At 41.2% G+C, this 14,963-nt stretch overlaps 1 protein-coding gene across 11 annotated transcripts in view; it reads left to right on the top strand.

Moving 5' to 3' along the window:
* Positions 1-12,470, top strand: part of SIAH1 (siah E3 ubiquitin protein ligase 1) — a 38,645-nt gene extending 26,175 nt beyond the window's left edge. For 5 of the 11 annotated variants that reach the window (XM_050923104.1, XM_050923101.1, XM_050923102.1 and 2 more), the window contains one exon: positions 10,581-12,470. In XM_050923104.1, coding sequence (XP_050779061.1) covers positions 10,583-11,431 — 849 coding nt within the window. In that variant the 5' untranslated portion in view covers positions 10,581-10,582 and the 3' untranslated portion in view covers positions 11,432-12,470. Of the gene's footprint in view, positions 1-5,175; positions 6,088-6,243; positions 7,709-10,580 lie in introns of those variants that run through there. The other 6 variants (XM_050923096.1, XM_050923098.1, XM_050923097.1 and 3 more) reach the window with 6 other exon arrangements.
* The last annotated feature ends 2,493 nt before the right edge of the window (positions 12,471-14,963 follow it).

Below are 14,963 nucleotides of genomic sequence, written 5' to 3'. Positions count from 1 at the left end.
ACCCTGTCTGTACGGGAATGGGAGTGGGGCTGTGGCTCTATGGTGGAGGCACAGACAGAGGTAAACGAGCTGAGGCTGGGGCTGGGGCAAGGAGCGGGGCTACAGCCAGGAGCTGGGTTGTGGTGGGGGCCTGCAACCAGGTGTGGCTCTGCCCTTGGCCTCACCACCAGCCTCTGCCTTGGGCTGGGAATGGAGCCGCGGCCAGCAGATGAGGCTGGCGACTGATGCAGGGCCATAAGTGCAGCTGCACCGAGCTGGGGACATGGTTGGGGGCAGGATCGAAGCAGAGCTGGGGGCGGGGATGGTCCGGGTAAAGCTTCCTCCATGGACATGACCTCACTTCCGGACATTCTTTCATGCCCCCCCTAGGATGGTGCACCCCACAGTTTGGGGACCTCTGCAGTTAAGACAGAAATAAGGGCAAGTTGTTAAAAGTAACTGCATTTCAGGGTTATGTTTTGGAGTGTGTATTTCTTCTCCACTGCATGTCTTTCCTGTGAGATGTCTTTTACCATGAAATAAAAATCTGGGCTGCATAAAATGCAATATAAAAGTGTGGTGTTAAGCAGCTTATGTGTGCAGTCATTTAAAAAAAACCCCCAAACCTATGAAACTTGAGACTATTTTGCCCAATGTATTTGCCCTTTTATCAATTTTATTGCAATCCCACCACATTGCTTTATAGTCACCTAAATTTTCTTCCTACCACTGAAGAAATATTGATGACTTAAGATGAAACTTTTCTTCTCATTGATCTAAACCCCTGAGATATGTAGGTATACAGATCTAACACCCAACCCCATGTAGACTGCAGATTATCTCTGCCAATGGGAGAACACCTCTTGTTGGCATAGGTAGTATCTACATTATATTGCTACAGTGGCACAGCTATGCCACTATAGCATTTTAAGGGTAGACATACCCTCAGTCCAGCCTTTGGTATAGTGGGGATACTCCATCTTATTCTACCTCTGTAGGTCTGAAAGCATATCTAGCTCCCTGTTACCATGCATCTGCTCCTCTAACAGCTTTCTCTGTTTCTGATGTCTCCTTCCTTACACTCAAATATTTCAGATAATCTAATAGTTTCCTACTTTTTCTTACCCTTCTCCATTTCATTTTACCTCCACATTTAAAGTTTAGTTTCCGTGATTTGTTAATGATGCTTAAGTGAAGCATTCTTTCATTTGTGGCCACTCTACAATATTGGCATTCATCAGCCCTTAAAAGTAGACTTCAAAGGAAAATAAATTGGTCTTTTTTTCCCCTTAGGATGTACAAAGAATACCTGGTTTTTTTGCAAAGTTTGTTTTTCTGTTTGTTTTGCCATTAGAAATTCAGGTCTTTAGAACTGTGAAGTTACATAGCAAGGATCAAGAGTGATTATTGAACTGGAAGAGGAAGGGATTTTTAGTCAGACTTAAAGCTCTATTTTATTAACACTGATTCAACTTGAGTGCCTAACACTGGATGAAAGACACTTTTGTTAGATTCGTCACTGGCTGCTCCTTTAGCTAAAGCATTAGACCTTGTCTTAGCAGGCAAAGTATATACTTTTCAGTCATGTTAGCTTGAGCCATTTATTTTAACAAAATTGGAAAGCTTTTTAAGGCCTTATATAGACTAAGATTTAAGATATAATGCTAATGCTTGTTAGCAAACACATTTGAGAAGTCCAGTCAAGGCACAGTATCTTTCCGATGTGTTTAAACTGGTCAAGTTTAAAGCCTAGGCCTCCAGACCACACACAAAAGTACAACACCAAGACCAGAGCTGATATTTTCAAAATAAAAACTTCTTTGGAAGGAGGAGAGATGAAAAAATATCTCTTCAGTCTATTGTATACATGATGAAACAGAAAAAACAAAAATAAAAACAAAATTGACCTGGTAAAAGGAAAAATGATGGTTTTATGTACCCATTTGTGAGGGTGCTGCTTTATGATGTATGAGGAAAGGCCCACAAAGAAGCATTTTATTCTGCTTGGGTTTTTTTGTCATGTGTAGGCCCTTCTCATCTGCTGGCTGTCTCCTTGGGAAACATGGTGGTAGATTGGGAACTTCCTTAGCCCTTAATTTAAGGAGTGTGTATGTGTAATGGGCAGAGGATCTTGTACCTTTTGTCTTTTTTCCAACTGTCTTGTTGGTTGGGTTTAAGAGAGGAAATTACTTTTATTCAACCAGGTATTAACAAAAACTATTAATCAGGCTTCACTTGGTTGTTATGATGGACTGTCAATTTCTTGCAATATCCTGAATGAACTTGATTGAATTAAGTTAAACTTTATTGAATTTTTTGAGTTCATTGCGTTAAAAATGCAATTATGTATGTGTTGTGGAGTTGTATGTATTTCCTTGGGAAGGGTAAATATGGGAACAGTGGTGGATGATTGGGTAAATTCACTCCTGCTGTAGCATCTCCAGAGAAACCACTCTCTGGAAAGGTATACGTATACTATTACTGGGGGAATTCTGTGCCAGAAAGTTAAAAATTTTGTGCACAATATTGTAAAATTCTGCATATTCTGTTTGTCAAAACACCACACTATAAGCATTCCAGTTTCAATTATTTTGGTAATTTATTTCAAAATACCCATCAGCAAGTATGTCTGTAACAATACACAAAAAAAAAATTCAGGATTTTTTTTTTTTTTACAAATAGATTCCTTATTAGGCATATTAATACAGAACTTTTGAGTAATTAATTTAAACTGTAATACAGAAACTTATTTCCCGCGCCCTTCATAAGCTGCGTAAAGGCATAGAGGAGTCATGGGTAATGGAGGGAGAAGGAAGGTTCCAGAGAGTGAACCTGGAGTTCTGTTGGGTGTGGGTGGGAGAAGTATGGAACAGGGTTTTGGGGAGGGGGATTGTTAGGGCGTTGGGGAGCCTCCTCCATGCAGACCCTAACTGACCCTTAGCCTCTCACATTCAGTCAGGCACATCTGCCCCCTGTTCCTGTGTGCCTGCAGCCCTCCTCCTGTGCAGCCCCTGGCTCAATGCTGTTATCCCACTAACTCATGAGCCTGCACCCCTGTTTGCCCCACCACTAGCCCTTCTGAACCCCAGCCTGTGACAGCCCCCAGCAGCCCCATGTGCCTGCTCTGTCCATGCCGTGCCTCCTCACCTGTGAGGAACACAGCTTCTTCCCCTTCCCTCTCCACTGACTGCTGCCCTCTCTTCTGGTGCCACAGCAGCCCCTGGTGTGTGAAAAGTGTAACTGCAGCACCTCGCCTGCAGAATCTATATTCTGTGGAGAGAAGAAAATCTGTTAGGCACATGAGTTCTGCACTTGTGCAGTGGTGCAAGATTACCCTAGGAGTAATATACTAGTTCAGGCTGGATTCTCCAGGATACAAGAAAGAAAGGGTTTTTGGATAAGTAGCTTGGTTTTAATACTAACTCAGTGCTTTCTTCCTAATCCAACAAATGGACAGGACCCTGGTCCCTGGAAAGTCCCAATCCTTGGTGTAGGGTTAAGGCAGGCCTGTACAACATGTGGCCCACATGGGCTCACTGTGCAGTGCGGGGGGGGGGGTGAGTAGGCAAGCGGTGGGTGAGGGAGGGGGCACACCTCATTCATTCAACAGAGGAATTGATTACAAAGTGGGGGGAGGGAGATCTTATTCTACTTCAAGCAAAAAGACATTTTTTTTTACCTTAATTATACTACCTTAGGGGCCCGCTGTAACACATTACCAAGGTTCAATACCACTGTTTCAGTGGGGCAGCGCTGGGGAAGGAGGGTTTGTTTCCGCAGGGTGGGCGGTGCTGGGGGGGGGAGTATTTCGGGGGGCTGGGCGGTGGTGGGGTGTGTGTGTTGTTTTGGGGGGGCATGGTGGCCCAGGGGGAGGGGTGGTCAGCAGGGCCGGTGGGGTTTGGCCCTCAGCTGTTTTCTGTGGAGTAATATGGCCCTTGCCACTTTACGAGTTGTGCAGGCCTGGGCTAAGGACTAGGCCTGCCAGAATCTCTGTCAGGGGTAGTCCTAGTAAGCTATATGAGCATGCATGTAGATTCTTTTTATTTTTTTTCCCCCCTCTGCAATGGTTTTTACCTTTTAAAAACAAGGTTGGTTTGCATAGGAAGTGCTATGTGGTAATTTACAGCTGTTGACAATCACTTTTATCAGTATCTGAAGAGAAAGCACACCTGTTTAGGAGACTGTCTTTGCTAGAAAATACACAGTGAAGGAAGGGAATGATTCAGCCTGGACATACCTTGGTCAGAAGGAAGTGAGACCCATTATGGGTCTCTACTGGAAAGAGGCAACAGCTGGAAGCCTGAGATTGGGTGCACTTTTTAGATCAAATACAGGTACAGTTGTCCTGAACTGAGATAGTTGCTGCAGTATTAAAATGCTCATACAGTTGTCCATAGTCTTCCAGGAAGAAAACATGGTGGACAAGGCCTGAATTTTTAATGTAGTGAGAAAACACTTTTTAAGAAAAAACTTTCCTGACCACCTTTATACATTACAGAAGCTCATATTCAATATATTTTTCCTTTTGCAGGCAACCTCTATTTCCTCCTGGCAGTCTTAAGTTTACAGACTATTACTGTGTTCATCTTCTAATATATGTGTATGTGTTAAAATGTGCCTGTGTGCCCTCACCACTGCTGTTTCACTTCCTTTTCCTATAATCCCCCGTCCCAGCTTTCCAGAGTCCAGTATATGCAATATTCAACTTGATTTTTCCACTTGTATCAAGATCAAGCTTAAAAACTCCTCTAGTTCTCAGCTCCCATGGAGTCTTCCCATCTTACCTCAGACCTGTTTCTGTACTCTTGCTTGTGCTCATCTGTCCTCTGGAACAGCCTTTATGTAGGAAGTCTTAACAGGTATACAAATAGTTACCACCCAAGTGTCAGAAGCAAAACAGTAAAACTAATGTTTGCTGGCTTGTGTGGCACAAGATTTACTTGCATGTCTCACTGATGTCTTGTTTTACATGCTTTAACTTTTTAATCAATTTTTAAAAGTGGATAGATTAGATTGAATGTAATTGTTACATAGGCATACAAAGTTGAGACTGGAGTGCTGTATAATAAGCTTGTTAGCTATTCAGTAGTAATACAGTCACATACAGGAAAAACAAGACATTAAGTTGTCAGCTGTTGGAAACAGCTTAATCGCTTAAAATTCAGCAATTGTATGCTAGGCAGTTGAAGTAGCTTCTAAAACTAGCTGCGACCGGGGGTTTCCAGCGCATTGTACGTAGGGGCCCCACCCATTCTTTCCCTGAATGTTTGTGTTTTGGTGACTGCACAGCGCGTTCGGTTGATCACATGAGGTTGATGTGCCTGGATGGCTCCCCGGGCCTGGGGGTGGGAAGGCAGCACGCAGGAGCTGCCGTCTGCTTTCTCTGCCGCCTCCTTTTTCTGTGAGCCCAGGCGGGTGCTAGGAGGAGCTCGAACAGAGCAGGGAGACGGCCGACCTTTTGGCAGCAAATGGCTTTTCCACAGGAGACAACGTACGGGACTCAGGAGTTCTCCTTTCTGCCTGTTACTCTGGCTTTGCAGCCCCCTCTTCTCTGCCCGGCTGGAGCTGCGCAGAGCTGGTGGCAGCGTGTCCGCAGCCAGATCCTTCTCATGGGCGCTCCGTAACTCAGCAGCCGAGGGAAGGGAAGGCGTTTGCAGCAGCAGCAGAGCTTCCTTTGCTGGGCAGCAGCCGGAAGAGTTTGGGAAACCATTTTAGGGAGACTTTCTGAAGATTCTTGTATGTGTGACAGATCGGACAAAGCTGTTTCCTTCTCCCTCATATCCCGCTGTGGATTATTGAAGAAACTTCACTTGTGGGGGAGTTGGCTAGGTTTCTGCTTACTGCGCTGCAGGTTTTTGTGCCCCGTTTGTGTGATTCCCTCGCATGAAAGTAGCTCCTCTCTGGTATAGTTCCAGGTCTGTCTGTCCTCAAGCCTCATGTTACCAGGTGGGGCCTCTGTTATGAGTTGTTTTTGTTTCTATGGGGAAACGTAATGAGCTGTTCCAATCCTCATGACGGGGAAATCTGCCTTGAGCTTTCTGTATTCGTGGAAGGGGGGAGCCCTGTTTACATCATGTTTGCCAGGAAGTAAAACCAGCAGGAGAAAAGGTATTTTTTAAACCTTCTGTGCTACAACTTATTAGGTGCACCATGTTAAGGCTGCCGTCTGGGATTTGAGAGTCTCCAGTAGGTTCAGGATTTGCAAAAAAAAAGTTTTCCTGCTCTGCAGTTTTGGGAATAACTTTAGGTTTGTTTTTCCAACAGATTGATAACGCTGGTTCAGCGTTTGGTTCAACGATGGAACATTTTTTCTTGATGCCGAATTAAAAAATCTTAGAATATTTCCCCCCTTTTCTGTACTTCTGTTCTTCTGCTATTATTTAAACCTTGTAAAATGTTTTAAGATAAATTTTTTGTTAAATCAGATGCAATAATATTTTTGGTGGTGACTCACTGAGTACCTTAGTTTCTCAGTGTTGCTTAAAGACCAGCTCCCCACCTCCACAGTGAGAAAGGACTGGTGTGGGATCTTATGTATGAGATAGCACCCAAAATAGCAAGTGTTACATATATTTTCACCTGACACCAGTTTGCCATCCTGACAGTTGTAGTAAGGTTTCTGTAACTGAAAAAGAAGCTTTAAACAATTTTTTTTCAATTTTCTCTACATAACTGTTGACTGTTTTCCAGTTATCTGTTTGCTTGCTTCCTTGCTTTTGGTGGAAAAAATGTAGCAGGTTAGCATAAAATGTAGGTATGACCAAAAAAGTAAGCTTTAAACAGTAAGCTTAGGAAAATAAACTTGAACTTCTCCTGTTTCTCCATTATTTTGTATCACTACTGTTTCCTGCTTTTTCCATGGTGATGAGGATGGAGAAAAAAAGGGGCTTTGGACGGCTTTTGGCTTCGCTGCCTGGGACATGGGGCTATAGTCTGCATGCAGGGACCAGTCCTTAATCAGCCTGTTACTCTAGCTGGCTCTGTGAAGGGCAGTTGGCTGTTTGAAAGACTGTATTTGTTCTGATGGATGTCATCTTGTTCTGAGAGAGTGATTAAAACCATGTGTGGAGAGTGTGATGGGGAATCTGCCTGTGAAAATTTACCAATTCCATTTAATTTGATGAACTCTAATTGTAACTTGCAGGGTGGGATGAACCCCCATTATGTATCAAACTTTGTGTCCTGTGCTGAGGACCAGTTTGAACTGATATATGCTAGCCCGGGGTCCTCAAACTGGGGGTTGGGGTCACGAGTTATCAGCCTCCACCCCAAACCCCATGTTGCCTTCAGCATTTATTATGGTGCTAAATATATAAAAAAGTGTTTTTAATTCATAAGGGGATGAGGTCGCACTCAGAGGCTTGCTGTGTGAAAGGGGTTTGAGAACAGAAGTTTGAGAACCACTGTGCTTGGCCTGTTTAGAGATGTTTTCACACCTTTTGTAGGTCTAACAAAGGAAGCATAATCTAGACTGCTCCTAATGATTTATGGACTTGCTAATAACTTTTATCCACTGCTCACCCCTAAGAAACAATGGTGTTCTGCACATGAACTCAGCATGGGACCCTACACTGGGGTTCATGACCAAGACTGTGTTTATGAGGAGGGGTTGTGTGTGCATGGGGACAAACCAACAGCAGCAGCAAGAGGTTCTTGCTGTAGGAAGACAAGGAAATCTCCACCTAGCCTGAACTTCGACAGACCATGACCCAAAAGATTCCTAGGACTGGTGAGGAAACAGAGAGAGGACAGACCTTTGTTGTTTTTTCTGTAGATCTAACAGTTTTTTAAAAGCAGAAGAGTTAATGTGTGTATTAGGAAGTTCCTTTCCAAACATTATGTGTTGATCCCTAAAGGGTATAACTAGGGAAACCAGAGTGCACTCAGCCTGATGGCCTCTGGATGGAATGGATCTAATCAACTGGGAAGGGTGATGGAGATCAGGAGGGCCAGGGCTCCGGTTTCAGGGTCTGAGGTGGCTGCATTCTGGGGTCTCTACAGCCAAGAATGTCAGACATGGGGTCTGCATCTGAGGAGTGCTCTTGGGTGTCCCAGAGCTAGTAGTAGTGATTAGGAATTACCCAAACTCTGGGAGCTTAGCATCCCATAGGATTTGGCAGTTGGATCCCTTACAACAGAGTACTGTCTGTTTAGAGAGAGAGAGGTCTTGCAGGACTAGACTGGATTGTGACAGAGATCTTCTCTCTCCCTGCGCTGCCCTCTCCCCCTCCCCCTGCTTTAAATAGGAGTGCCTCATAGCAGGAAAGCAGCAGTCCAGTTACGCAAGTATTGCTGTCAGGTAGCTACAGGAATCAATTTAGGGCCTTAGTGCCCCCTGTTAAAAACCTGGAGGACTATAATGGTAGACTCTAGTTTGGCTCAACCTATGTTCTGTGACTGGGGAACCAATCATGGATTGCACACAGTCATATACCTCAACACACTAGCAGCATAATCTGGCATAGTAAAGTCTTTGGGCTCTAAACAGGTACATGGTCAGGTCTGTGCCTATGGCACTCAAACGGCACAATGCTGAATGCTGTGTTCTAGGCTGATACAATATGTCACTGCCAGTTTCACGTGAACCTCATAAAATAAATGGAACAAAGGACTGGTCTCAGATGAAAAAATGTTCAAAGCTCTGGCTTGGCCAGAGATGCTTTTTAGAAGGAAATTGGAATGTCCTGTCACAGTAGAAATGACCCATAAATAAGTGATTAGTTTGAAATGAACTAGTCCTGAGATGCACACCCATAGGAATTACCGATTTCCCTTGTCTTGTTCTGTCCTGAGAGTGTGCATCTAGAAAAAATAGGTGCCTCTATGATCAGTCTGGATCTCTGGTCCCAGTTGGGAGCAATTCCACAGTTGTGGGTGGGTATGGTGATAAATGAGGCGCTCACTGCTTTTTATTGTAGGTATCCCTTTCTAAAAGTAAAAGTGGGAAAGGGGATAAGGTCTGTCTCTAGGTTCTTGGGCAGGGTTGGGAGAAGCAGGGAGAACTGACCCTGGAAAGGGAAGCACTTCAAGTAGTTGACAGTTTATGGGGGAGTGGGGCCCAGTGGTTAGATGGTGATTCTCGTATTCTTTTCCCCTTCCCTTCCAGAGGCACAGGAGACTAGACAAGGCTAGTTTTTTCACAAACACTATTGGCTACTTCCATATGTATGCATGTGTCTTATAATTTAGAGTTGCAGTTTGTTGACTCTTTGATATGTGGTGTTATGTCCTCCTCATGAAGGTGTTTCAGGTCTCTGAAGATAGCTATTAGAAACATAACTGAATAGCTAAAAAATTTAAGAAAAGTGTACAAGATAACCCCAAAGAAAAAATTTAAAAGTCAAATGAATTAATTTTTTTTTTTTCTGGTTTGGTAAACGAAATATTGAAACTGTCTCACAGATGAAAGGCGTTATTGCCTTCCTGGCTGAAGGATCTATTCTGAATATGTAGGGAAGCATATCTTTTACTAACACATCTGCTGAATATTTTAGTTTTTCTTGGAGAAAAAACTATAGTTTGTCTTCCCAAATGCCTAGCCACTAGGGTTGTATTTTCTGAAATGAAAAAGTATAGCAAAATGGCAACTTTCACTGAACGTGACTTTTAATATACAATTCTTATAAGTTGCCACAAGTGTTTCAGTGTATACCTCAAGAAAGAAACAAAGGTCCACTCCAGACTTTAGTTTGTTGGATATTTTTTCTTACTAATAATAGTCTGGCAAATACAGCAAAAGAACCTCTTCACTTTCTGAATGACTTTCCACCTCAGCCTACTGAAACAACCTGCCCTAAAGACCAGAACATTCTAAACAGCAGGGAAATGGAAAGAAAAGAGTATTGTTTTCTTTGGAAAAGTTAGGGTCTCCTTTCACCTTAGCATCAGGGAGGGGAGGAAAAAAGAAAATCAAAAGAGCTCATTTTCCAGCCAGTGCCTCACTCCCATCTACATACTCATACCTTAACATCAGGATTTTTCTACACGTCCAGTAAGCAGAATAAATGGCAGAAAGTTTTGAATAGCAAGGTGTGGGTTGTTTTTGTTTTTTTTTGAGACTTTGCTTTTCACAGCAAATGGCTAGTTTCTTATTTGCTAACTCTGAGGACTTTGAAAATATAGCATTACTGTCATTAGTAGGATGGTTGTTATAGAAGCATGCTTATGGTTAGAACCCTTTATTTTCTTGTCATCTAGGGTGTGATATAGTCACTTGTTCTATATATCCAATATACGTATACACACCAAACACCTGTTCTTCAGGAGTGCCTTTACTTCCTTTCTCTCTCTCTCCAAGCAAACAGACATCCATTCTCAATATTAAATTAGAAAATTTAACAGAATTTCTGTGTTCCTTGATCTCAACTTTTTGTAAAGTTGGCCAGCATGCAAGTATTTTATATCCTTTCCAGCTTCACTCACATGCACTGTAGCCACACTCTTCACATTTAATGAGTATCATGTTTGTGAAATATATAATGTATTAAATGGTATGTCAAATTTTTTTCTCAAAAATTTGTTGTTAAATCAACAACTACATGGAAAAGACTGTGTACTGACACATTCTCTCATATACTAACTCTGTTCTTCCTTCATTACAGAAATGAGCCGTCAGACTGCTACAGCACTACCTACAGGTACTTCAAAGTGTACACCATCACAGAGGGTGCCTGCTCTGACTGGCACTACAGCGTCCAACAATGACTTGGCAAGTCTTTTTGAGTGTCCTGTGTGTTTTGACTATGTGCTGCCACCTATTCTTCAGTGTCAGAGTGGCCATCTTGTTTGTAGCAACTGTCGCCCCAAGCTTACATGCTGTCCAACTTGCCGAGGCCCACTGGGTTCCATTCGTAACTTGGCTATGGAAAAAGTTGCAAATTCTGTACTGTTCCCATGTAAATACGCCTCTTCTGGATGTGAGATAACTTTGCCACACACAGAAAAAGCAGACCATGAAGAGCTGTGTGAGTTTAGGCCTTATTCATGTCCATGTCCTGGTGCTTCATGTAAATGGCAAGGTTCGCTGGATGCTGTAATGCCACATTTGATGCATCAGCATAAGTCAATAACAACACTACAGGGAGAAGATATAGTTTTCCTTGCTACAGACATTAATCTTCCTGGTGCTGTTGACTGGGTTATGATGCAGTCTTGTTTTGGCTTTCATTTCATGTTAGTCTTGGAGAAACAGGAAAAATATGATGGTCACCAGCAGTTCTTTGCTATTGTACAGCTGATAGGAACACGCAAGCAAGCAGAAAATTTTGCTTATCGACTTGAGCTTAATGGTCATAGGCGGCGATTGACTTGGGAAGCAACTCCTCGATCTATTCATGAGGGAATTGCAACAGCCATTATGAATAGTGACTGTCTAGTCTTTGACACCAGCATTGCACAGCTCTTTGCAGAAAATGGCAATTTAGGCATCAATGTAACTATTTCAATGTGTTGAAATGGCAAGCAAACATTTTCAGGCCAGTGTTTAAAACAGTTGCATTTAATTTCGCAGAAACTAGGGTAACCATCTTTGACTGCCAGACACAAACTATTTGGTAGAGGGAGGCTAGACGTATATGAAGGTAAATAAAAGGAAAGGCTGTTAAATTACAGGAAGCAGTTGCATGTAGTAACACTAATATATTTAAAATAAGTCAACAGTAAACCACTGAAAATATATATACACCCAAAATGGGCATCTTTTGTATTAAGAATTGATTCTACAGGAAATGTTGTAAAATAGTTCTAAAAACTTGTTTGTAGATTGATTGTACTGTTGAAAATGATACTGTTGTTTTTTTTGTTTTTTTCCCTTTGACTGACAAGCCATGTTGAGCAGTCTGGTCTCTTGCCGCTGCTTTTTCCCCTTAAGTCACTACATAGTATTGCTGCTGTTTGTGTATATTTTTTGTGTATTTGCTAATTTTTATTAACTTCTAGTTTTTCATTAAATAAATATGACTTTCTTTTCTGTAATTCAAGTTTTCCTCCTTTTTGTACCTTTTAAAAATTAATTGCAGGTGTCATCTTTTGATATGCATAATTGCTTATGGTAAAACTTATACTTCTGTACATTTGGTAAATTAGTCTCTTCCCAATAGTCCATTCATTGGTGATACTGTTCTTAATTCAGCTATTTTGTGAATGTATTCAACTCTAAAGGAGCAATTACATTGGAAGAATTATCAGAAAAACAGCTTCTTTTAGAAACAGGCCTAGATGATGATGTACTTTGTTATACCTTCAAACAAAAGTGAGGAGTTATTGGGTAACATCCTAATTAAAAAAACTGAAAATTCAGGCACACTTTTTAAATTTAGAAACTTCAGACACAAACTCATGCTTGTATTTGGTTTTGCAGTACAAGAAGGCATTGTCTTATGCAGTATTTGTAACTATAAAAACAGACCATTTAAAAAAAAAAGGCAGTCTCAGAATACGATGTTTTTGGTCTTTTTTAATTTTGTCATTAAAAGAATACCTGGCAAACGAAACTCTTGTTTTTTGCTTTAGCACAATATTTTACTAATTTAATATTTTAACTCAACGTTGCTTGTTCTGGTATCCTTTGTCTATTACTAGAGAGAACCAATTCTATTTTCCTTAGTCATACTAATCTTGTATGTCATCCCACCATGTTAGTGATATGATGAACAGCATACATCCAAGGATTCATGCACTTCTCTTGCATTTAAAGGCATAAGTGGTATATTGGGGCCTTTTTGCAGGTTGCTTGCAAGTTTGAGAAATTCACCTTGAATGTATGTCCGTATGCAGCACTGAGATGGTTAATGTAAAGAAGAACTATTAAATTTCAAACTGCTTTAAAAGTATCTTCGCCAAATTTGCTGTTGGGAGAAATAGGATGAACATTAGCTACTTTTTGTATAACATTAAAATATAATTTATTTACTATATATTGTCTAACTTTCTTGTCAGAAACTGATCTGTTAAGACAACTCATTGAATTGTTTTTGGTGCAGTGATTACACATTTTAGCCTGACAGGGTAAGTAGTCATACAGGTAAGGAATGTGAACCAGTTTTATAGACAGGCCAGTGCAGAAAAAGTTCATTTTATATAGTTACAAAAGTAAGCTTCAGCAACTTTTTCTTAAAAATTGATGTTGCATTGTTCAAGAGGATAAAAACTTAAATATACTGGCATCTCATTTCTTTAATTTACTGTTACACTTTGATCTCTAGTTGAATACTTGCTGTGTCAATTTTCTACATGCAGCCTATTTAATCTTACCTACATTTACCCAGACTTTGTTTTTGCTATGCTATGAGATGTTTGGCTACAGCAGTTACAACCTTGTGGCTGGTAGGTTTGAAATTAAGACTCTTTATTTAAATTTGTTGTTTCTCTTTACTGAAACCTTGCATTTCAATTCTAAGTCTTTCAGAGGCTGTTTATAAATAGTGTGGACTACTTTTACATCCAGACTTTGGTTTGAGTAGTAGATTAACTCCTATTAAAATACATAGATTTGAGGCTTGCCTAAAATGAATTAGTAGGATGTTTTTGTTTTCTGTGTTTTAAGAAATGGTCACTTCCTTAGATATTGAAAGTTCTATGTGATGATATGGCTGGAACTGAGGAGATGATAGTTGTATGTTTGGTTGATTCTAATACCTTCTCAGATCTTGTAACGGAATCCATAAAAGCTTTTGTTGTTTTAAAGTTAGTGGAAGTCTCTTTATTTGGTGAGTCAGAACTATGATTTAAGTATTCCTGATCCATGTAATAACCTACTTTAAAAATAAATGACATTTTATCTTAAGTCAGGGGTCACAAACTGTCAGCCTCCACCCAAAACCCTGCTTTGCATCCAGCATTTATAATGGTTTTAAATATATAAAGTGGTGTTTCACTCAGAGGCTTGCTACTTGAAAGGTGTCACCAGTATAAAAGTTTGAGAACCACTGTTTTAGGGGGTTGTTACTTTGATTTTTAGTTGCAATTACTTTTTTTATATTAAGATAAGGTATTAAACTTCCTGGTTTATTTTTATTTTTTACATTGCCCAAACACGGCATTCATGGGATACTGTATTACAGAAATGTCAACCTTGCTTTGAGACTTTTAGGGATATTTATTTAAAAAAAAAAAACAACAACCCAGGAATTAGAGCATTTGTTTGGACTAATGGCATGCCAAAGGTGCAAAGCCAAATACACATGGGGGTGGGGTGCAGAGTAGCACCTTGAATGCATGCTACAGGAGCTGGGACCTCTTTCCCTCTCCCCATTTATGGCCAAGAATCATTGCAATCCCTACCCTGGGAGAAATAACAGGAAACTTGTCCTCCTATGCTTTCTACAGCTGAGTTACCTTGGCTGGGGATGGTCCTTGTTCTGGTCATGTTCCCTCTCCCCTGCAGACTGTATAGTGGGGTCTAATAGGACGCAAGCTGTGGTGATTCAGTGGGGTTTGGGAAGCTGGATTCCCTGCTTAAGCCACTGACTGCATGTTGTGCTCCAACTGCTCCAGGTAGCCTCTATTAGCATATGCTAGGTACCTGGAACATGCTAATGTAGTCCAGCAGGTTCCACTCAGGGCAGTTAGAACACAACACAAAGCCTGCAGCTTGGATGGTGAATCCAGTAGTGTCCCAACCAATTCAAAGTCACCCCAGCTTGCCTCTTATCAGAGCTCACTGTGCAGCCTATGTATGTCCCACATGGATGGTGGAAGAGAACACCCTCTCACTTGTGGCACTATGTGCTGATGAGTAGTGGTGACTGGTAAATATGCTGCAGCTTGCAAAATTCATACATTCAACCCTAATTTCTTCATTACATGTTAAAGATGGGAGGGGAAGGATTACAAAAAAATAGGGTTGGCATCTCTGTAGTGTGAGTCTGAATGACTCTTGGATTCACCTCTGAATTTCAGGCAAGGGTCTAGGTTTGCTTTGGGAGGGAATCTAACAAACACTGAAATTTCTCTAGTATATGTATTTAAATATCCTACATGCACTT

The sequence above is a fragment of the Gopherus flavomarginatus genome, chromosome 14 (assembly GCF_025201925.1).
Source record: "Gopherus flavomarginatus isolate rGopFla2 chromosome 14, rGopFla2.mat.asm, whole genome shotgun sequence".
In the NCBI taxonomy this organism is placed as follows: Eukaryota; Metazoa; Chordata; order Testudines; family Testudinidae; genus Gopherus; species Gopherus flavomarginatus.
This window is presented reverse-complemented; position numbering and strand designations above follow the sequence as displayed.